Genomic DNA, 24,477 nt, shown 5'->3' with positions numbered 1-24,477 from the left:
GCCAGTGGTTCACAAACTTTAACAACCTGTGAACCCCTTTCACTAAAATGTCGAGTCTCACAAACCCCCTCCTAAAAATGAATATTTCCAGGGATTTTCTCCTTTACCTGAGTATAAATTATAAAAGCAGTGATCTTGGAAATATAAAATGTGTTCTTATGACATGCTTATTACACACTTATTATTTATCATTACAGTATTTGTATTACATTATGAAAACGGCAACACTCTTCCAAGATCTCACTTTTGTAGCTTGTATCACATTGAATAAGCCTGTTATAAGACAAGGCTCCTATGTTTCATCAAGGAGTATCAGATGTGAAACAGCATGAAGGTATTTAAGAAGCCAACTCAGAGTTCCTCCTACACAAGCTTGCCACCCTTACTTCTGCACTGCCTTCAGAGCTGGGTGGCTGGAATGTGGCAGATGTTGGCCAGGTGCCCAGCTCTGAAGGCAGCGCCCCTCCAGCCCCCAGCAGCAGCGCAGAAGTAAGGGTTGCAATACCATACCATGACACTCTTACTTCTGTGATGCCGATTTCGGATCTGGGTGGCCAGAGAGTGGTGGCTGCTGACTGAGGGCCCAGCTCTGCAGGCAGCAGCACAGAAGTAAGAGTGGCAATACCATACCATGCCATCCTTCTGCGCTGCTGCTGGTGGCAGCTCTGCCTTCAGAGCTAGGCTCCTGGCCAACAGCTGCCGCTCTCCAGCTGCCCAGCTCTGATGGCAGCGCTGACAGCAGCAGCAGCACAGAAGTAAGGGTAGCAGTACCGCAACTTCCCCTACAGTAACTTTGTGACCACCCCACCACCACAACTCCTTTTTGGGTCAGAATCCCTATAGTTACAACACTGTGAAATTGACCAAAATGGACTGTGACTCTCACAGTTCTTATGCCGGATTTTTTGATATTTGGTGTGTGTTCTGAAACCCCCTCCTGCTGTAGATTAAAGCTTTAAAATGCAACCCTTAATGGCTCAAACACTAGAAGGCAAATAAAAAGAACTCAAAAATATATTATTTTTTTTAAAACCTCATGATTTCTAGCCAAATCTTAAGATGGAGGAGGGATGGGGGACACTTGAGTCATGACATTTGAATGCTTGATGTTGTCAGTATTGTAAATGTCTAACCCTTTTTTTTTTTTTGTATCCTACTAAGCTCTCATCCTCATTGATATCTTTTAGCAGCAAGTTCTGTTGGTTTGGGTTTTATTCCTAAATGCAGTCTGGAGAGTGGGGTTAGAAGATCATCTGTTGGCTTAGGTTTCTGGACATGAAGAAATGGACTCTCCATGTGGTGGTGGTTGCATGGAGGAGGGCATGACACTGTGAGAGCAACTTAATAAGAAAAATTGCTATGGCTTTCTGAAAGTCCTAGACCCATTTCTAAGTCTGGGACAGCGTTACCACCTATCTCTACCCCTCTTGGTTGTCCTTCTGACACTGCTTTAACTGGACAGATGTGTCTTTTATCCTGCTAGTGGCTTTGAAATGTGAACTTGTGCCTAATGGATTGCTGCAGCAAATAATTTTACTGTAGATTGCTGCAACATATCAAAGGTCAGAGAACTTGTCTTTATCAAAATAGACATCTGGTTTGCTGATAGGAGGTGGGTATGCTGTGTGCTTCTTAGTACTTTATTTTATTGTATCTGTAAGCATAGGAAAAATTTAAAAAAGAAAAAAAAAGTTTAAAATCAGCACTGAATTTGTTGATGTATGCATAAATTAGTTTCCAACTAAATCCCTGGTGCTATTCTTTAGCACAGTGGTCCCCAAACTTTTCAGGGTTGTGCCCCCCCCCCTTATCCCTGTCTGTGCCCCCCCCCCCCAACTGGGGCTAGGAACAGGGCCAAGGCTCCAGGGGGAGGGGAGCGTAGACAGAGGTAAGGGTCCAAGGATGGGGCCACCGCTGGGGGCTGGAGTAGCACCGGGAGCCAGAGCCCCGGACACAGGGCTGGCAGACAGGGCTAGGAGCGGAGCTGGGTGGTGCTCCCTCCCCAGCCTCCATGGGGGGTTGGCCTGGGGCCCCAGCCGCACGCCCTGAATGATCATCTGTGTCCCCCTACGGGGGCACGCCCCAAAGTTTGGGGACCTCTGCTTTAGCATATTACCTTTTTCATAAAATCAGATCAGTTACGGATGTTGGTAAAATTCTTCCTTTGAGTGGGCCTGGGGTTAGGTTTTTGGTACAGCTGTTAAACAACTTATTTCCTTTACTGTTTTACTCACAAGTGGTTCATCAGACCATCGTAGACTTCATTTTCATGAATGGAATTGAAACCACTATGCTGATGTCATGTAAAAATTCCTCTCGGTATCAAACAGTTTGATACCCTGCAGCATTGGCTGTAGGATACAAGGCTGAATTATCTAAATGTATATAAATGAATTACAGCACTACCCAGAAAAATCAGGGAGGGAAAAAAGCCAGCTTTACTATGGCAAGGATTTGACTCCACTAAAAAGTGAACAACTTCATTTAGCAAGTTTTTTCTTGAGTGTAAATTGACAGTCAAGGTGTTGAATATTGTTTAGATGCAGATAACCTTACTTCATTTGGGAACAAATTAATATTTAAACAGCCATATATATTTTGCTCAGCTAATATTACATCAGGGCTTGAACAATCCCCACTCACCCAAGATGACTAAGAATCTTTCTCAGATAAGAGATTCTCCAGAGGTTGAAGGCAAAGCTGTTACTTTTGGGGGAAAAGTACATAACTTTTGTTTGCTAAGGAAACCTTCCAAACATAAAACAAGAGTAAACTGATGGAGTGACATGAAAATAAACATCTCCAGCTGCCTTGTAAAGGGAGAAGGCTGTCATTACAGTTAAAATAGTTGGAGGGATGCATGGACTCTGGGTTAAGAGCAGGATGCACTGTGGGGGATGGCACCCATACCCCATTAAGCAGAGGAGACGTTCTGGAGGGCAGTCCTTTTAGCGGGAGCCATGGAATGTAATTTCCCAAGCAGAGGGTTCTGTATGTCCATGGGGGACTGTGCTGACACTATCCCCATCAGAGGACTCTGTGCTGGGGGAGGGAGGAAATAGCATGCGCTAACTGACTATTAGAGAAACACCCAGCATTAATTTATTTGGACAATGGAAGGATGCACTAAATTGACTTATTTGGGTGTCTATAAGGTGACTTAATTAAATTATTGGAGGCAGTTTTGGTTAGTTTGTTTGTTTGGGCAGCATCATTAATTGATATGGGATTTATGTGCTGGGGCTGCTGTTAACTGGAGATGCAGATTTTACCCAGCAGGGAACTGGAGTCTTTAAGCCCAATCCTGCTGGTGGGGTATCCCTGCTAGAGATGAAGCAAGAAGGGGTAGGCCTTGGGGTGGGGTTGTGGCTTGAGAGTACCAGTGTACGTCAGCCTGGTGAGCAGACTTTATCCTCTGGTGAGTGTGACGTTCCCCTCTGGTGTTGTCTGGACCAATGATCTACTAGGCCACTTCAATCCTTGACTCTGGGAGCCAGCCTTTCCCTGCTCTGCTGTGAGAACCCCCATTCCTGGGCTGTTCACACACAGCCTCTGGCATGTAAGCTGCTCCCAGCTACTTGCAACTGAATGACGCTAGCCAATATCTCCGGTCCCAGACACAATCCTAGGAACCTCAGTCTTGCAGCGTCCAGTTATACCTGCTGGACGCTGCAAGTTTATATAAGTTTGTCAGTTTAACAAAGCAATTGATATGTACCAGGCTTGTTATCCCAAGGAGAGTCTCTGACACACTTTAAACCAAACACACTGCTTTAGATAGAAGAAACAAACAGATTTATTAACTATAAAGGTAGATTTTAAGTGATTATAAGTCAAAGCATAACGAGTCAGATTTGGTCAAATGAAATAAAAGCAAAACGTATTGTAAGCTGATCTTAAAATTTTCAATGTCCTTAAAAACTTAAATGCTTCTCATCACAGGCTGGCTGATTACTTTTCAGTCAGGCTCTCCCCTTTGATCAGCATTTCAATTGCTTGGTGGTGGTGGTGTCTGTAGATGTAGGTGGAAGAGAGAGAGAGCATGGCAAAATGTCTCTCCCTTTTATCATGTCCTTTCTTTCCTCTTGGCTTTGCCCCCTCTCCCTCCCCCCCCCCCCTTTTCAGAGTCAGGTGAGCATTACCTCATTGCAATCCCAAACTGACCAAAGGAAGGAGTTTCAGAGTAGCAGCCGTGTTAGTCTGTATCCGCAAAAAGAACAGGAGTACTTGTGGCACCTTAGAGACTAACAAATTTATTAGAGCATAAGCTTTCGTGGACTACAGCCCACTTCTTCGGTATGCATCCAAAGAAGTGGGCTGTAGTCCACGAAAGCTTATGCTCTAATAAATTTGTTAGTCTCTAAGGTGCCACAAGTACTCCTGTTCTTTTTAAAGGAAGGAGTGACTCCCTCGAGGGTCTAACAGATTCTTTTGTTGCTGCCTAAGCCAGTGTCCATTGTTCCTGTGAGGCTGGGCTGGGTTTGTCCCATCCATGCCCTGACGGGTGTGAACTGCCTCTCTGTTCTTGGAGAGTTTTTGCATGGGCTTGCTTTAAGCAGTGAGGATACATTTTCAGCCTCATAACTATATACATGAAATTATAACCTTACTATAACATTACTGTAACCATTACTATAACATCACTATAACAACCATGCTCGGTGTATTATAAGCCTTCTGAAGACACCCAACATGACAAACTTTGCATTGGATACCACACAATCATTTTATAAAGATGAACATGGGAGTGCAGGATGTTCCCCCGAGGTACAGAGCATCACAGTGAGGTGTTGGGTAATCTTTTTAAAGCCCCGTAATACATTATTTTCTATTTAAGTGCTTTAATATTGTCTGGTGCTGATATTATTATTTATTCTTTCTTTTTTCAGCCCAAAGCATTGTGTACAGCTGTTCTGAGTATGCTGGTTCTGGATGGTGAATCAGTCTATAATCTGACTTCTCTTCCTATCTTGCTGATGTTAGCCAGAGTGATTCTTGTGCATTCAAGACATAAACTTGCTGCTATTCAGGTATGAAATGTGTGGAAATAATTATTGTGGTTGCCAACCATGGATTGGTTCTCATTTTTCTTCCAGTGTCTCATTCTGTCTACTGTTTTTTTTCTCTTCCATTTCTTTTGTCTTCCCTCTTTTTTTGGCCTATTCTGCTTTCAGAGATGACTTACTCTAAAAGAACAGTTCTACACAACAAAGCAGTGACTACAATAGTGAGGGAATTAAAATCAAGGGTTATCTTTTCTAAAAGATAAGTTATATAAATTGAATTTCTAATAGCTAAGCCAGAGAAATGTCTACTGGGACTTTTTCCCTTGTGAGGGATGAAGGCACCTCTTTTTCAGGAAGATAATTTCAGTGTTAGAATTTGCTGTTTTTCTTACATATATAATTAGAATAACATGAGTCTAAATATATAGTACCAAAGAGTCCTGTGGCACCTTAAAGACTAACAGATGTATTGCAGCATAAGCTTTCGTGGGTGAATGCCCACTTCGTCAGACGCATGTGTAGTACGTACAGTTGTGACAATCCTGTTTTTACATACTGTAACCTTTCTATTTCACAAACGTTTACATACTATAAAGTTATTTAAAAACTGCTAATCTTTGTAAGCCAGTGCAGCACATTCTCTGGCCTGGATGCCTGCTGCTCCCATTCTAGACAGGATGGGTTTATCTGCCTTATTCCCATGCATGGAAGTGGAGCTAAGAGATTCCTCTCCTTGAGTTTTGAATTGTCAGCTAGATCCCCACCCTGCCAGCACATTAGGAGTACTAAACAACTATGGGGACCATATCCCTATCCGCCTCCCTTCTGATTTCACATGAAAGACAGAGAGGTTTCCTTGAGTTCCTCCTTAAAATAAAGTTTTCTGACTATTTTCCTCCTTTGCTTTAGCTTAGAAGCAGTCTGATTGGCAGAGGGCGATTCTGGAGCTGGGGAGGCCCTTAGCAGCAGTGACTTCTCTCCAATGCATTGTAGATGAGCAGGCCCTGGCTTGAGGTCAGAAGCCTTCCTTGGTCCATCTTGGTGCTTGGGCAGGCAACCCCTACTTCCAGCTGCGTCTTCATAGGGGCCTGAATTAAACAGTGTGGGAGATGTTCCTGGTTGTTTTGTACTTCTGGAAGCCAGGCTCTCTCTCGTTTTTTCTCCTCTCACTCCAGATAAATGCTGTTCAGCTCCAGCAATTAGGTCAGCCAGAAAGGGAGAAAATGTACCTGGTGTACAAACAGGCACAGTGAGGGACCTCCTCCTGTCTAAAGGCTTGTTTACACTATTAAAAGTGATAAAACCAAGTTTTAATGCTAGTTCAGGAGCAACAGCTGCTGAAAACCATTTTCTGCAAGTTTCCTCATGTTACCCAGCCATTCTTTCTCATGTAAGTTTAAATCTAACGAAAAACTCTCAGTATTTCAGTTCTGTAATATTCATGTAAATGAGCTTAGAATTGGATAAAATTCTGAGAAATCTACCTTTTACAACATTAATATAGCCCTCTTTTTCACAAATACTATTCCACATGAAAGACTAAATACTTGACAAATTTTAAAATAATACAAAAGAAAATCCTGAAACCATCCCCCCAAAATTAAACTTAATAAAATAAGTGCCATGCACAGCTCAACTGACTTAACTGAAATTTTTACAAAAATGTTCTTTTCTACTCTGAGACCTCTGTGTGGCAAGCTGTAGGCTAGAGGAAATTTTTATCACTGAGCTTATAAACCCCAGATATATCCTCCGCTACAGAGTTGTGAAAAGAATAGTGTTCATTTCCTAACACAGTCATGTTTAAATTGCCTTTGGGTTTCTAAACAAAGTGATTGGGGGGAGGAGGGAAAGGATTTGACCTCTTTTACAAGGTCTTCTATTTGTGAGCCATTGCTTTGTTCAGCTTGATATCATAAGTCATATTTCATTGCAGTTTAAAATAGACAGTATTTTATACGTTTTGATAGCTCCTCTCAAGGCAGATTATAATCAACTGCATGTAAATTGGTTTAGATTTTTTTCCCTAGATGCTGTGTGTGCAGTCCTTTTAGGTTGATGTACACTTACCTGTAGAACAGAAGTGTGTGTGTATATATAAATACTTTCTTGGTATTTATAGACAGTAGCATATTTTAACACTTGTTTACATACACACACAGTGAAATAACCAGAATTAACAAATCTGGTAAACATTAAGGGCTAAGTGCCATTCTGTATAGAGATTCATAGTATATTTATGGATAGTAACCTTAGTGTTATATCTTATTGGCAAAATTACACTACTTGTGAACTCTAGCATGCACATTCTCCCAGTGCAAGCAGAGTGGGGTAAGTTAAATTGGGGTAGATTTTTGTACTGCTTGTATGTGCACAACTTTAATCAGTTATAATTCTCCTTTGAGCTATGGTCTGAGACAGCTGTAGAACCTTGTCCATCCCTAGTATTACAATTTTGTTTGCCTCAGATAGGTTTCAAAAGCAAATACTTCATCATTGTCAGCTATTTTTTATTATAAAGAAAATTATTCACGCTTCCTAACTGTAGCTTCCAAAAAGCTCCTAAAGTCTCATCCAGCTTCCATTAAAGTCAGTGGAAAGGCCTCTGTTGAAGTCAGTGAGAGTTGGATAGCTCAGAGAGAGTACTGCTTCCTGCCACACACGCGGTAAACCATAATTGAATTTGCATGAATTTGGTATGTGTTCATTTGTATAAAAAACCCTCAGTTTTATTTAAAAAAAGATGCTATGCACACAACATACATACCTGACACCAAATCACAAACACAAGGAAATGAAAAGCTAAGCCGCAATCAATATGTACCCTCTATTCCTCCACCCACATACACACCTTGCCACTATTGCACCTGTTGTACACCACAGTCGTCAACCTTAATTCTGCTCCTGTAGGGATGCTAGTCTCCGACCTCAGTATTCTGCAATATATGTAACACATAGATAGGCTTGGCAGATTTTTATTATTTTATTTATTTATTTTAATATTTATTTTTTTCTATTTTTAACAATTTTTATTCATTTAAAAAAAATTCTATTTGTAAGTATTTTTATTTTTTCAGTTGGGGGGGGTGGTAGTGTTGACAGTGGGGCTGCAGGGGGCTCCCTGTGCAGCCAAGAGCCCCAAGACACTGGGGCGCAAGGTGTGAGGGAGGCTGCAGTGCATTGTGGCCCTTGACACCCAATCCTTGCAGGCAGAAGGTGAGAGGAAGGCTGGCGTCCTGGCAGAGAAGACCCTCCGCCCCCCACCCCAAAGCGCTCTCCCAGCTAGGGCCATGAGAAGGAGGACAAGATTCTGGCCAGGAAGGAAGCCACTCCATTGCTGAATGGCTCCTGCTGGAAAAGCCATTCAACAGAGGGGTGGCCTCCTCCACGGCCAGGGATGATGATGACAGATCACTGAAGTTCTGCCTGGGGGTCTCTGCTTGGCCAGGACTCCGGTCTTCCCCGCACTTTATGTCTGCAGGGATCCAGTGTCACGGGCCCCACTCACCAGTCAGGTGTGTGTGAGCGCCATCCCTGGCCAGGAACTGTTCAGCAGCAGAGTATCCTTCCCTGGAGCCAGGGGCTTGTCATCCTCCTTGCAGTCCTGGCTGGGGGGGTCTCTGCTCTGCCCTGCCAGGTCCACAGCCTCCCCACACGCGGATTGGGTATCACAGGCCCTGAGACAGCACAGGGAGTCCTCTGCAGCTCTGCTGTCAGGACCCACTCATTCTCTCCCGTGACAGCAGGGCTGCAGGGGGCTCCCTGCACAGCCACAGGGCTGTGGACACCCAGTCCCTGTAGGTGCACTGATTATTACTGATTTGACATTTACTCTTATGGTCAGCAGGAAGAGGCAATGCAGTGACGATCTCCTGATCTGACCCCAACTTCTTTGTGCCCTTCCTACCCATCCATGTAAACTTCCCCCTTCTCCCCACCTGTTAAAAGGGAGCCCTTAAAGGGGCAACACACCTTTTCTTCCAGCTGGCCAGGCACAGCCCTCCCTTCTCTCTCCCCACATGAAGATTGTGGTGAGCACAATTCTGGGGAAAACTTAAACCAGACACAGACACAAAAAGCTTTACCTCATACTACCAGTCCAGATGCTGATTATTGTTCACTGAAATTCATCCATAAATTCTCACTGTCCTCCTACCTTCCACAGAAAAAAGCTGTGGTGTCAAATTCTGATTTAAGATAATAAGACTTTAGAGGAGATGAACTGTAAAGAAACAAAGACCCTATTTTCATGATTTTTTTTTTGAATGCTCGAGTTTGTCAATATTGCATAGATTCATAGAATAATATTTTTGACCACAAATCAGATACTTTTTCTTTTGCAGTGAATTGCAAACACCAGAGTTAAGAACTGACCAGTCGACCACACACATTTGGAACCAGAAGTACACAATCAGACAGCAGCAGAGACCAAAAAAAAAAGAGCAAGTACAGTATAGTACTGCATTAAATGTAAACTACTAAAAAAATAAAGCAGTATTTTTCTTCTGCATAGTAAAGTTTCAAAGCTGTATGAAGTCAGTGTTGTAAACTTTGGAAAAAACAATCATAAGATTTTGTTCAGAGTTACGAACAAGCATTCACGAGGTGTTCGTAACTCTGAGGCTCTGCTGTAGTACATTTTGTCTGTCTCAAATTCTCAGATTTAAGATTGCACTAATATTTCTTTGTATTGATTTTATAAAAATATTAACAAGTGTGCATATTCACACAACTCAGGATGCAATTCAGTATGCAATGTGAAATATAAATGTTCCGAGTTTTTAATGTTCACATGTTTATATGCTCATACATTGAGATAAACTTTTTAATGTGCAGAGTTCAAAATATACACAAGCTTGCCTAGCTTTTTCTCCTGGGTGACACACATTCTTTGTTAACTTGAAATTTATTTCAAACACATTTAATTTTAAACAGAATTTCTTATTTTTATTGAGGATGAACTTCATAAACCAGTCTGAAGTTTTAAAAATAGGCTGTGTCTAGGTTATCTGTGCACAGTAAAAATGCAAAACTGCTTAGCACAAAAAACCATGATCTCTTCATGTTCTGGAAACTTGAAAGGAAAGAATTAAAATTAAAGTTAGGTTGTCCTTACTAACCTCAAGCATCATGGTCAGCCCCCCCTGCAAAATTACTAGCTTGAGTTAAAAATATGTTCAAAAATAATACATTTTGGGTTCTTTGCATTTACCTTCTGGCTTCTTAGTGTGCACTCACATTACATTTTCAAGCTTTTCTCCATAAGAGCAAGAAGCCTTTTTTCAAAAAAGCAAAAGGTGAGATTCTCATGTAAATACCTGATCCCATGACCTGAGGTTCTAAGAGAAACACCAAATATGACTTGTGATAAAATTGCACTGTAATCTGCAGACAAAAACATGGAGTTTAGGTAACAAAAGTGTTTGTTTTATATATAAAATGTGGACATAGGTATTAAAGCAGTTTTACAAATGTCTCATATTATTGACTACAAGTGAAAATGCAGTGTTGTAGCTATGTTGGTCCCAGGATATTAGAGACAAGAGGTGAGTGAGGTAATATCTTTTATTGGACCAACTTCTGTTGGTGGGAAAGAGAAGCTTTCCAGCTACACAGAGCTCATCCTCAGGTCTGGGAAAGGTGCATAGAGTGTCACAGTTAAATACAAGATCAAACAGATAGTTTAGCATAAGTAGTTAGCAAATATTCTAGGGGACCATTCAAGGTGATGTGGCCGATTAACACCCCCCCACCCCCATAAAACAAAAAACAAGTTACAGATTATTGTTGTAATAAGCCCTAAATCCAGTGTCTTTATTAAGACCATGATTTATGAATTTAAATTCCCATGGTTGTCTTTTGAAAGTGTTGCATAGGTGTCCTCTGAGGATGAGGAAATGATAGGTCAGATCTAGAGTGATCACTTTGGGAAAAGTGTTCACTCACAGGTGGTGTGGTTTTTTTCTTCTTCTTTTCCTGTGAGAGTTCATTCAAGAGCTAGTGACTTTTCTGGTTTCACCCACATAGTTATTGTGGCATTTAGTGCTCTGGATGAGTATGTTGTGATACGCATGTGAAAACGTGTCACATGCTGGCTCTCATCTCTCCTTCATAGGAATGTATTGAAGCCTCAGTCTTTTTTGGTGTAGTTGTAACTGCAGCCAATATGTGTAGAGTAGATAAGACAAAGTTGTTCAGATACAAGCCAGATGTAGGACTGAGATCTAGCCCGTGTTTGTTTGATGTAGACTGGATTTTCTGACTCGCGTTGGCCTGCCAGAGCCTGGATTTGATTAATCTCAGGATAGGCTACAAATATTAGAATGTGGTTTATTTGTTGCAGTGTAGAAAGAAGTACACATGGTTTCTGTTACTGGACAACCTCAGGATAGAATTCCTTTATCTCCCTTCAGTATATTAATGGTTATCTATTTATGAATACTAAACTGTACTTTCAGCCTTATTAAATTAGCTTGTCTTTGTTGAGTGTGCTCAGAGTGATCTTAATATGAAATCCTAAAATGTCTGAATCTGACAGTTCCTTTACATATGTTGTGGTGAGATGTGCATGTTCCTTGAGTCAAGGAATAGATATCTTGACAAGGTGTGCTTTAAATTCTAACATGTAGAAGAAGAAAAACCTTCAGTGCCAGTCTTCAGCCCATTGGTGCAGAGCTGCGTCCGAAGAGACAAATGGTTGAAATTTTAAACTATAACCCTTAAAATAGCAAGGAGAAAGAGAGGCAAGGCTGTAGGGAATTCAAATCACAACTAATTGAATTGTCCCTTTTTATTGGGTGACACCTTTTCTCCATATTATATCAAAAAGCTGTGCGGCATTTGTATTGAACTAGAAACTCTGTCATAAAGATACAGTGATAATTGTCTTATTTGTGAGACAACTTCAGACTTTTAGGACTCCCCTTTTCAGAAGAAAGGAGAGGATGTTTGGAAAGGAGCATTGTTGATTGAAGCCATCATTTGAGGGGGAATACAAGAGGGGAAAATTATTAACTGTTAAGTGACTGAGCACCCATCTATATAGTAAGATTTTTGTTGTTGTTTTTCTTTTGACTCTTTCAAGATTTATTCAACCTTGATATAATTTGAATCTACACTTTAGGAAACTTCCTACCTTAATGTAATCTCAAGTAGATCAGATTTGGTATTGAATTTTTATAAAGTAACTGTATTTGTGTTTTTGAAGTTATATTTTTAAAATCCGTTTATAAAAGAAAATCAGTTGTATTTATCATTCATTTAAAATATTCTTATTCTCCGTTTTAGACATTGCCTTGGTGGACTTTGCGATATGTGAATATTCACCAGCAGTTGCTAGAGGAGCGATCACCTGAGCTCTTCGCTCTTGCCCAGAGTTGTATAGAACAAGGTACGTTTCAAATAATTTGATTGTGTTCGCATATAATACCAATCACTTGTCAGAAGAGTTTTGTAGATGTGTCACAGTTTGCAGCATTGTGCCTATCAGGTGCTTTTGTAACTGCAGAGAGTAGAAAGACACTTCTTAAATTTACATTGGTTTAACAATTCTCTCTTGTTCGTGGGTGCTCTGTTGGTTAAGGCTCTGTAATCCTAATTACACTCTATCTGCTTGGAAACAAAAAAAGTGTTTCAGTGGTATGCCACTGTTAATATGTCACAAATTGACTTGCAGGCATTATGCCTGTCTTCTCTCTTATTTAACAAGGCTCATTTGAGTTTCAAATGTGAATTCTTCTGGTTTTGTGCAACTTTGTGAGAGACACTGAGCAATTTTCTACTGCTCCTCCTCACAGAGTATCAGAATTCTTATCAACCTGAACCAGAAATGTTCGGTACATGGTGTTCAATTCCAAAGACGTGCTGGGTTACATTGCAGAAAGAGGGCATTATTTTTAAATTGAATTTTGAAGTGAATATTGATGCTGAGGAAAGCAGACTAACAGTGTTAGAACTAAACATAAATAAAATACCATTGATTTTTAAGACATTGAGTTTATTTGTTAGCTGAAGATTTTTTGCTGTAACTATGAAGCTTAAAATTATATTTTCAACAGTGTTTTTAAGACATTTTTCTCTCCCACTTATCTACACATGCCAGTGCATGTCTTTTGCCCTTGCCAAAAATGGTATAGACAATTTTAAATTCCCTATTTTACAGGATGAACATTTTTTTGGTAATGAAAGGTTATTTCCTGGGGTTTGAACCAGCTCTAGGATCAAGGCATGACAGTGATGTCCAGAGTACCAAATAGTAGTTTGGTGTCCTTGCAAAATCACCATCTGAATAGCAAAAACTTGTAAAATACAATGGTAAGATTGAGCATAGAGTTATATTGGGCCCAGTCCTGTGAATTGGTGAGTGATCTCCACTGCCATTGGGCTGCTCCAGCATTGGGTCCATCCGCTAAATTCTGTAGTGTTTATCTTTCTCTCTTCGAGAGCTTTAAACAAACTTCCACACAGTTGTATTGTATGAGTGTGGTAAAACTTCATTTATGGACTATAAACCATTTAACTTCAATAACTTAGATGTCTAATTGACCAAATGTCTTTAATCCATAACATTGGGAAACTTGCTGTGTAATCACACTTTTCAGAATAAAGGAATTCTAGGACACCTTTACTTTCATCACATGAAATTAAATTAGTTGACATGCTGACATACAAGCCAAGGAAATCTTGGACATTAACTGACATGAAGATAAACAACTCTGATTTGACCTCCTAATATCCTAATTAGCAAATGTATAATCATTTTAGCAAATTGTATTTTTAAGGTAAAAATCAGATGTTGTACTGATCAGTGTGGTAATTGAGCACTTCAGAAAAAAAATTAAACCTAATCAACCTGTTGCTTAAAAAAATCCTATAAAATCTGACCTTCGAGGTGTGCTGCAAAGCCAGTCTTTCTCTTCACTTCCCCTCCCCCCCCCCGCCTTCTTCAAAGGGAAGAATTGTGAAGGTGGTGAATTGGGGGGAGAGAGAGATGTTTTGCCTGATTTGCTGCTGCTGGTGGTGGGGGTTGGACTAGATTAGATGAAAATGTTGCTACTTAGTTATAAAGGAGTGGGGTTTTGCTATTTCTTTTTTTTATCTTCAGGACTCCTAGTCTGGATGGATAGCTGCTTCCTAAAAACTCTGTATAAAATTAACTAAATGTCAGACAGGTGGCTGCTGATGTTTGTTGTTCAGGCTAGGAAGTGGAAGGTGGAGGGATTCCAAAAGCTTTTTCATTATTATAGAGAATGCAAATGACCCATTTGTAATACTCTGCAGTGATTGTTGCTCTGAATACAAGAGTTGTATAGATGAATAATCAGTGAGAGGGAGACAGTGTCAACATCAGTCTATATGCCAGCAGTTATTCAGTTGCACTTGAGACTGTAGTTTATCATTTATTTGGCTGAACATTTCTATGATGACTTTGCTGGAGAGTACAAAGTACTTTAAAAATAAAGTATTCTTGCTTGTCTGAAACTCTTACTCAAATAATTAAGGTAGCAGAAAAAACAAAACCTGTAATATGGAGTATTTTGTCAGACAGCGATTTTGAGTGCAGACGCCCCCCGACTTACGCAATCGTTCCGTTCCCGAAAGCCTTGCGTAACTCGAATTTTGCGTAAGTTGGAAACGTATACCAATACGTTATGCAAATATTTCCGCAACTTGAAAATCCTATTTCTGGTTTATGGAACTTTTTCCGTAAGTGTGAATTTGCATAAGTTGGGTCTTGCGTAACCTGGGAAGCGTCTGTAGTTAGCATGTGTGTTGCCTTGAAATTCTTAAAAATAAGATTTTAGAGCAAACCTAAAAATAGGATGCTATGATTGGGGCACACTAAGGTTATGTCTGCACTGGTGTGCATACCCTAGTACGGGTTGTTTTCATGCGGGCTTGAGCCAGCCAAACCCACCCCAAAACCCACCCCTACATTTGCTCTGCTAGACATGCATATAATGCTGTGTACCCATGTGCATCCACACTGCTGTCTTGGTACACAAGTTTAGTGCTACTATTTCAGGGACGGTATGCCAGGGTTCTTGGATTCACATGGAGACACTGTAGGAACCAGTTTTTGGTGTGTTGTTGGTACTATGTCGCAGTCCTTCTTGGACCCATATGTGGAACACATTTCTGCCTTGCCTTCACACACATGCTGATGACACTTCTGGATCATGTTGTCCTCAGTTCTGTTTCTGCAAAACTGGGTTGTAGTCATGGATCTATTGGATGAGCTGTTCCTATTCCTTATTGCAGGACAAATGTTTATGCAGTGGAGTAAGTGCTTTGCAAGATGCTGGATGGCATTTCAGCATTATTTTTTGCTGAAATCAAAGACAGACGCTTGCAATAACAATTCATTTTTGGCACAGTGGACAGATATGCTGAATGCCACTATTGCCTTTGGTGTACCATCATTTCTGGTGCAGGAGAAATAGCACAGTGTGATGGGATCGCATCATCCTGCAGCCTTGGGAGCAGCAGCAGTGACTCCAGTGCTTCAACATGAGGAAACAGACCTTTATGGAGCTATGTGAGAATCTTGCACTACCCTCCAGCACCAGGACACTTGATTGAGGGAAGCCATATTGGTACAGAAGCAGGTTGTTATTGCCCTGTGTAAGTTGGCTGTCCCAGACGGCTACATGTCCATTGGAGTTGGAAAGTTCACTGCGAGGTTTGTGAGGTGATTTACCCATTGGTGGTTGGCATAAGAAACGATCCAGAAATAATAGCTAGTTTTCAAAGGATGCGGTCCACAAACTGCATTGAGGCCATTAATAGCACTCATGTATCCATTGTTTGTTTGCCACAAGGAACAAGTGAATATGCGAACCACAAAGGTTACTATTCCATCATTATGCAAGGCTTGGTGTACTACAGAGGCAGGTTATTACTAACCTGTGGAAAACTCAGGAAAGTTTCATGATGCTAGGGTGCCGAGATCTCTCTTGTACTTTAAGGGGGAAACGGGGACTTTATTCCCAAGAAATGATATTGTTATAAGCAGTGTATCTGTGCCACTTGTTGGTTTTGGGGGAACCCCACATACCACTCCTGCTAGGATTCATGAAACTGTACCCTGACATCAGGAGTCCTGGAGAAAAAGAAATTAAATTTAAAGCTCTGTAGCTGCAGGATGGTCATGGAGTGAGCATTTGATAGGCTGAGGGCTCATTGGTTCTGTCTATGAATCTGCCTGGATGCCAGTGTGGCCTGCTTCACACTGCACCACAGTTACGAGGCTAAAGGCACATATTTCTGCACCAAGTGAACTCAGGATGCTTCTGGTTTGCAAACTCTGTACAGTCAGCAGGATCCTACACATGTGCATACTAATGCTGGGTCCAGGCATGCAAGGGAAAATAGGGATGCCATGTGTGCATACATCCTGGCAGCGCAGGGAGACAAAGGATGACATGGAACTTTTGCTGCTGCTAAGGGCTACCTTTATAGCCTTCCTGTGAAGCTGCTTTAACAAAAGAACGGCCATACTGGATCTATCTAGCCCAGTATCCTGTCTTCTGACAGTGGCCAATGCCAGATGCTTCAGAGGGAATGAACAGAACAGGTAATCATCAAGTAATCCATTCCCTGTTGCCCATTTCCAGCTTCTGGCAAACAGAGGCTAGGGTTACCTCAGAGCATGGTTTTGCATCCCTGCCCATCCTGGCTAATAGCCACTGATAGACCTATCCTCCATGAACTTATCTAGTTCTTTTTTGAACCCTGTACAGTCTTGGCCTTTACAACATCCTCTGGAAAAGAGTTCCACAAGTTGACTGTACAGTAACTCTTCTCTTAACTACAACAAGGAGGGGCTGCTCTTCCAGAGAATCCTGCAAGCAGTGGACAAAGCAGGCAGCTGCCAAACGACGCTATAAGGGAGCATTGCGCAACTTTAAATGAGCTTGTTCCCTAATAAATCAGCAATGAAACAATGTTAACCGGGACAACTTTAAGTGAGGAGTTACTATATGTCATGTGAAGCAAAACTTCCTTTAACCTTACATGATGGCACATGCCAAGCTCAGCGTGTGGTGCAAAAGTTGTTCTTAAGAGTTTTGTGTTCATCTGATTATCACTTGCTGAAAGTTTTAATTTGTTTGTGCTTTTACCAATGCATATCTGTGTGAAACCCATCATTACAGGTTACTTCTAATGCGTTTACAGTTTGGGATGCAGTTTATGCTGGGGGAAGTTAAGATAGTGGTGTGATGCATTCCTTTTTCATTCTGCATGTGCTTCTCGCTGTCCATATCCATATGTAACCCATCTTAACTACTTCGCTCTGATGTGTTTACATCTTGGGGTGGGTCTGTTTCTGGCAACAATTACAGCCATTGTTGCTTTGCATTGCTTTTCAGTTTGTATGTGCAACTTGGAACTGTAGGGGGAGCCCATAGTTACAAGATTTCCACAATGTTTTATGGTTCAGTTTGCAGCTGCTGCAGGGGATTGTTGCAGTCTTCTTGTGACTAATTGGGTTTTGAATGTCCCTACTGAATACTACTATTTACATCTGCAACTTTACTAAGTTTCCCAGGACCCGCAACTGCACTAGACATCTCTCTCCTAAACCACTTTAAAGCTATGCTGGACTGTGCTGTGTTTTCCCCCAGACCAGACTACCCACCCCCTTTGCTCTGTGTGGCCCCAGAAGGCTGCCTGTATCCTGTAGATAGGCCTGGCCTGACATTCCAGCAAAGAAAAGGAAATTCAGAGAGAGACACTTCATTAAGTTACCTTGGTCCCACAGCTGCACCAGAAACCTCTCTCTCTCAGCCAAATGCAAATGTATCGTGAACTCTTCTGTGTTTCCCCCTGAGACCAGACTTCCCACTCCATGCTTTCTCACAACATTCCCTGCCTGCCAGACGGTCAGGAAAGAGACAGAGGCATGCTGATTTTTACCTTCCCAAGTTTCTATGGAATGTGGTCTGCACCTTAACCCACGCTCCCTGTGATCATAGATCTTTGGAAAACAGTAAACTTAATGTTTAAGATTTTTTTCCCCCCGTAGGTGCATTTTGGGGTTGGGACAGAAACTGGTCAGGGGGAAAAAGGTGGAGGAGGTGGTATGGAGATGGGCCGTGACAGTGGCATGGCTTCAGCATTATTCCTCGCACACAGTAACACACAGAGCAATGCTTGGCATATTATCGAGGGAAGAAAAATAATTGCACATAATTTCAAATATTCTTGTTTTTAAAAATGCAAACTTTGCACTACAAAAAGAGGGGAATATTTTGGAGGGAAGGAGTGGCTTGCATTATTAACTTACCAGCCTGGGGTTCTGCACCTTGCTGAGGCACCAGTCTATCTTCAGGGTCCTCCGTAAGGGCTTCTGCAGCCTGATCCTCCTCCTCTTCTGTGTATCAATAGTTTTCTGGTTGCTTTCTGGGTCTTCAGGGTTATCCTTGATATTTCTAGCTGCATCAGCACCCTTGTCACTGTCCCATTGAATGATGAGAATGGAAGGCAAGTATCAGGGGGTAGCTGTGTTAGTCTGTATCCACAAAAACAACAAGTAGTCCGGTGGCACCTTAAAGACTAACAGATTTATTTGGGCATAAGCTTTCATGGATAAAAAACCTCACTTCTTCAGATGCATGGAGTGAAAGTTACGGATGCAGGCATTATATAACGACACATGAAGAGAAGGGAGTACCTCACAAGTGGAGAACCAGTGTTGACAGGGCCAATTCGATCAGGGTGCATGTAGTCCACTCCCAATAACAGATGAGAAGGTGTCAATTCCAGGAGAGGCAAAGCTGCTTTTGTAATGAGCCAGCCACACCATCAAGGACTCATTCACCTGCACATCTACTAATGTTATATGTGCTAGCAATGCCCCTCTGTACATTGGCCAAATTGGACAGTCCCTAGTAAAAGAATAAATGGACACAAATTGGACATCAGGAATGGTAACATACAAAAGCCAGTAGGTGAACACTTCAATCTCCCTGGACATTCTATAACAGATTTAAAAGTAACTATTCTTGAACAAAAAAACTTCAGAAACAGACTTCAAAGAGAAACAGCACAACTAAAATTCATTTGCATATTTAACACCATTAAGTTGGGCTTGAATAGGGACTGGGAGTGGCTGGCTATAAGCCACTCAATTTTCTTATAGCTGATAAAATGTTTTTGTGTGGCTGTCCCCACAGAGGAAACTTTAAGAAATTTCTTAAATAAAAAATGTATATCTTTTAAAAAGTTCTGAATAGATTCAGGTAACATATTAACACCCACTTCAAACTTTTAAATTCATTCATCCATTTATTTATTTATTTTATTTTTTATAGCAGATGATGGGCCCACTGTAACTTTAACAAACTTTCCTTTTTGGGATTATCAGTCAGTTTTTTTTCTTAGAACTTCATTCCCCTTAGGGTGTTCTGATGTCTTTTTTCTTCTTGGTTTTTATTTTGCAGTGACAAACTTAGAGACTTTGTTCACAGATGATGAATGTTGGCATTTGGCAGTTCAGTTCCATCTTGAATGTGCCTATACATTTTTGAATTACTATGAGTATAAAAATGCTAAAAAGCATTTCAGCGCAGCTAAGGACATAACCAAACTACAGATTAATTTGACAGGTACGTTTTTTTTATAAATGTTATGAAAATGTGCTTTAACTAGCCTTGTATTGCTTGAGATTTTTTTAATGGCCACGAAAAAATAGAAGGTGAGGTAATGTTTGGGAAATGCTTGCTTGTTAAGGGCAACTGTTCATTTTAAGGGGAGGAGGCGGAAAGGGATTGATTCTTGAGCTTGTAGCATATTCTGAATTTATATTGGTATCTGTGCATTTACAGTTTGTGCTTCTGTTCTCTTGTAAATAGTGCTGAGAAGGTGCAGAAGAAAGTCACCACATCCACTAAGATACTTAGTGTTGTATTGTGATTTCGTTTCTAAAAGCACCACTTCCTGAAGAACTGCAAAATAGTAGGCAGTCATTGTTTGTTTGTGAAACATCATTGTAATTCCTGGAAGTACTCATGTACAACATGGAAAATGAAGAGTGTGTACACAGACTGTAAATAGTAGTAACAAATGGCGCAAACGGAAAGTCGCTAAACTCTCTTGCTATTAGAAAATTAACCTTCTTTTCTGTGTCTTGTAATTCTATAGCAAGTGCAATGGACTTTGTTACATGTGGGGGTTTTTCTTCTGTGTATCAATAGTTTATGCATGATTTATGAAAGAAGATGTAATGGTAACTCCAGAAATACTACAGAGGAAATGGAGAGGACGGGAATAGAGGGAAAATTCCCCAAACTTATAAAAATTTCATATCTGCCAAGATGGAACAAGATCTTAAAAATATCTGTCTCTACATCAAATTGACCAAGAAAATTATATACTGTACAGTATTTATAGTAACCTTAGTTACAAGCTTTTAATACGTGGTTTTTTTGGTCAAAACTAGAATAACGTATCCAATATATGAAATCTAAAAAGTGGATCAAGCGATGTCATTCACCAGAAAGGAAAAAGATTTTATTTTGGTTTCTTTGTGTGGTGGATGGTAATCTTTTAAAATCAACTTTCCACCATCTGAGGAACTGCTTCATGTATTACTGCACTAGGACACATCCTGGTATGTTTCTAGTATTCAAGCAAATTCTTAGTCAGTGAGTCTCCAGACCTGGCTGGTAGCATGCTTCAAAATTTTGGACATAAAAATTGAAATCAATTAACTGTTGGATAGTCTATAATGATGAAACAAGAATGCATGGAGTCTGGATGGCTCAGAGGATTGGTAATTTGATTGTCTCACCTCTGTGACACTGAATTGAGTCTAGTCTATTTCAGTAGTATGTAAAAGTAGTTCTAAAGATTGTTCAGTGCTTATATGGTGTCATCAGTCCAATTCGTAATGAACAGGTGTTGACATCACAGAAAACACTATCCTGTCTTTTGGCAATGTTGACAGACAGGACAAGAATTGATTGGCTGTAGAAACATGGATATGTTAATATGAAACGTGCAATCTCCAGCAAATATAATTTTAAAGCTTTTTAAGAAGAATTTCAGTTTTAAAAAAATGAAATGTCAAATAATTATTTAATGACTATAGTCTTTATTCACTGAACATTTTTTCATCATGAAAATATATTTATATATTTTAAAGAAAAGGTGATAGTCCCCAGACAGAGTCCAATAGAGAGCTCTGAATTTTAAAGTCCAATCTTTTAAGAACCAGGCTTAGAAAGAAATACAAAATGCTCCTGGATTTTGTAGGTTAGTTCTCATTTTGTTTTTATTTTACATGAAATTTGTAAGTAAATACATTTTCCAGAAGGTGTTGGAGATCCTGATTCCTCTTAATAGTCAATAAATCTTAATTTTCTGTAGGTGCTTTGGGAAAAAGGACACGATTTCAGGAAAAGCATGTAGCACAGCTGCTACTTGATGTCCAAAGAAAAGATGATGTCCTCCTTTCTCACCGTGAGCTAAGCCCAGCACCTACTGATCTAGAAAATTTAACAAAGGTATGCACTGGAAAGAAATTGTTTGTTGTTTAGTAGTTCACGATTTTTAAAACCCACTTGAACACACAGCAAAGCTTCTTTTTCTGGAATATTTGTGGAGAGGGGTCGGGATGTGAGTAGGATGGACTTATTTATTATTTTGGAAGAGTTTTGATTATGATTTTGGGACTATTAGTAGTGGATTTACTTGGTTTAATTTGTTTATTGTGAATTTTGAGTTTTGTAAGGGACAACCAGAGGTTAGGACAGGTATTTCTATTATCTGTTTTATAAATCTAAATAAATTACAAATAAATGTATAGAAATCCCTAAGATGGGTTGTATGGCTTTAGTGACTGTCTTATTCTATTTGATGCACAGTGATTTTCATGTGTAGATCATATCCGGATGTTGTGATCATACATTCACTTGGCACACGTTTTCCTCTTAAACTCATATAGTGCACAGATAAAGAAGACTGTTGTTTAATTTAATAATGTTTTAAAGAAAGTACACCTATTAATCAGGCCTCTGTCCCTGCCCTTATTTCCTTCTCCCTGAGAGAAACAGTTTGGACCCTTTCATAGCCCAAAATGGAACTACTGAAGTTCACCTGGTCATCAGAGATAACACTGCATTACCATGTAGGTTTCTAGCACCTGACGCCCTGTCTCTCGCACTTTAGAGTAAAACTAGCATTAAATGGTTAGGAGCTAAGTCTTTAGAAGTGCAGAGCAATTTCCACTGACGTCCAAAAATCATTCTGGGGTGCAGTCTGGACCAGTAAGGATTGTGTCAGTGCCTGCCATGCAACCCAAGGTGCCTTAGAAGGCTTTGCTGCTGCTGTTCACAACCATCCAACCAGCATGTAGGTCACACCTTGAGTGTCTGTGTATAGCTGCAGGCCCTGGTCTGTGTGACTGGTGTGTTGCTGGCAAGCTGCTGGAGTCAGAGCTGCTGGACCAGGGCCTGCAGCTATACACAGACACTCAAGGTGTGACCTACATGCTGGTTGGATGGTTACTACTTCCTTGGTTACTACTTGAAGGCTGGTTACTACTTGAAGTAACTTCCTTGGTTACTACTTGAAGGCTGACCCCAACACACTCCTACTCTGAGATTTTCACTAAAACACGTGCTTTGCAATGTCTAGCCCTCTCCTGGACAGTTCATATATTAAAGTTCATTGCCCATGTAAGGAATCAGTATTCAACAGTTTGTTACTTTAACTTGAGTTATCAAACAGTTCAGTTTAAAGACAGCACTGGATTGGTTTAAAGTAAAAATAAAACAAGTTTATTAACAAAAGAAAATAGGATTTTAAGTGAATTCAAGTATAAGAGATAAAGTTAAAAATTATTATAAGCAAATAAAAGCAAAAACATGTCTAAAAGTCTAAAACTTAATCTAGTAAATTTTGGTTCAAGACTTTTGTTCAAGAGGGCCTTTCTCATCCAGAGTCTTCCAGCAAGATGATGGCTGACCCTTTCCTCGGTCAGTATGTCTCCCAGAGTCCCAAAGGTGATGGTGCCTTTGTTGTCTTAGGTGAACAAGAGAACTTGGGATTTTCTGCTCCTTTCTTTTATAGTCCAGTGAACATTTAAAGTGGATTCATCTGAAAGTTACTCTTCAAAGTAAAGTTTATACAAGTAGTAAGGAAGGCAACATAAAGTCTTGTGGCGAAGGAGCCTCCATGCTCTTTCTTCCCCACCTGTGTTTGCTGAAATGCAAACTGTGCCGTTTCCTGCCATCACCTCCTAGGGTTGCCAACTTTCTAATCGCAGGAAACCGAACACCCTTGCCCCACCCCTTCCCCAGAGCCCCATTCTGATCACTCGCTCTCCCCCACCCTTGCTCAAATGCTCATTTTCACTGGGCTGGGACAGGAGGGTGGTGTGTGGGAGGTGGTGAGTGCTCAAGCTGGAGATGCAGACTCTGGGGTGGGGCCTGGGATGAAGGGTTTGGGGCTGAGGAGTTCAGAGAGTGGGAGGGAGCTCCAGGCTGGAGCAGGAGGTTGGGGACTGAGAGGGGCTGAGGGCTCCGGCTGGGGGTGTGGGCTCTGTGGTGGGACTGGGGATGAGAGGCTTGGGTTTCAGGAGGGGGCTCCAGGATTGAGACAGGGGATTGGGGTGTGGAAGAGGGTGCGGGCTCTGGGAGGAGTTTGGGAGCAGGCTCAGGGCTGGGGCAGGGGGTTGGGGTGCAGAAGGGGGTGCGGCGTGTGGGCTCCGGGCAGCACTTTCCTTAGGCAACTCCTGGGAAGCAATGTCATGTCCCTCCAGCTCCTGGGCAGAGGTGCAGTCAGGGGACACTGCGCGCTGCCCCCTCCCTCGCAGGCGCCACTCCCACAGCTCCCATTGGCTGTAGTGCCTGATTAATGGGAGCTGCAGAGCCGGCGCTGGAGTGGGGGCAGCGCACGGAGCCCCTGTGGCTGCCCCTCTGCCTAGGAGTCGGAGGGACATGTCATCTGCTTCCGGGAGCAGGGCAGTGAGTCTGTAAGCCCCGCTGCGCCAGCAGCGCCACCAACCTGACTTTTAACAGCCTGGTCAGTGGTGCTGACTGGAGCCGCCAGGGCCCCTTTTCAACCGGGTGTTCTGGTCGAAAACGACACCTGGCAACCCTATCCCCTCCCCCTGCTGTCTTGATGACCCTGTTTCCTACTTATACAGTAACTCCTCACTTAAAGTCATCCCAGTTAACGTTGTTTCGTTGTTACGTTGCTGATCAATTAGAGAACGTGCTCGTTTAAAGTTGCGCAATGCTTCCTTATAACGTTGTTTGGCAGCCGCCTGCTTTGTCCACTGCTTGCAGAAAGAGCAGCCCTTTGCAGCTAGCTGGTAGGGGCTTGGAACCAGGGTGGACCGGCAGCCCCCCCATCAGCTCCCCTAAGTTCCCTGTGTGTCAGCCGCCCAGCAGGCTATCAATTGCTGGCAGTTCAGCTGTCCCTCCCACCATTGCCATGTGCTGCTCCTGCCCTCTGCCTTGGA

At 41.5% G+C, this 24,477-nt stretch overlaps 1 protein-coding gene across 3 annotated transcripts in view; it reads left to right on the top strand.

Moving 5' to 3' along the window:
• Positions 1-24,477, top strand: part of TTC27 (tetratricopeptide repeat domain 27) — a 170,791-nt gene that overhangs the window by 24,598 nt on the left and 121,716 nt on the right. For all 3 annotated transcript variants that reach the window (XM_054023921.1, XM_054023918.1, XM_054023919.1), the window contains exons 4-7: positions 4,890-5,030; positions 12,294-12,396; positions 19,451-19,615; positions 21,378-21,514. In XM_054023921.1, the coding sequence (XP_053879896.1) occupies positions 4,890-5,030; positions 12,294-12,396; positions 19,451-19,615; positions 21,378-21,514 (546 nt within the window). The remainder of the gene's footprint in view (positions 1-4,889; positions 5,031-12,293; positions 12,397-19,450; positions 19,616-21,377; positions 21,515-24,477) is intronic.

Source organism: Malaclemys terrapin, chromosome 3 (genome assembly GCF_027887155.1).
Source record: "Malaclemys terrapin pileata isolate rMalTer1 chromosome 3, rMalTer1.hap1, whole genome shotgun sequence".
In the NCBI taxonomy this organism is placed as follows: domain Eukaryota; kingdom Metazoa; phylum Chordata; order Testudines; family Emydidae; genus Malaclemys; species Malaclemys terrapin.
The sequence above is the reverse complement of the archived record's forward strand: the minus strand, read 5'-3'. Positions and strand labels throughout refer to the sequence as shown.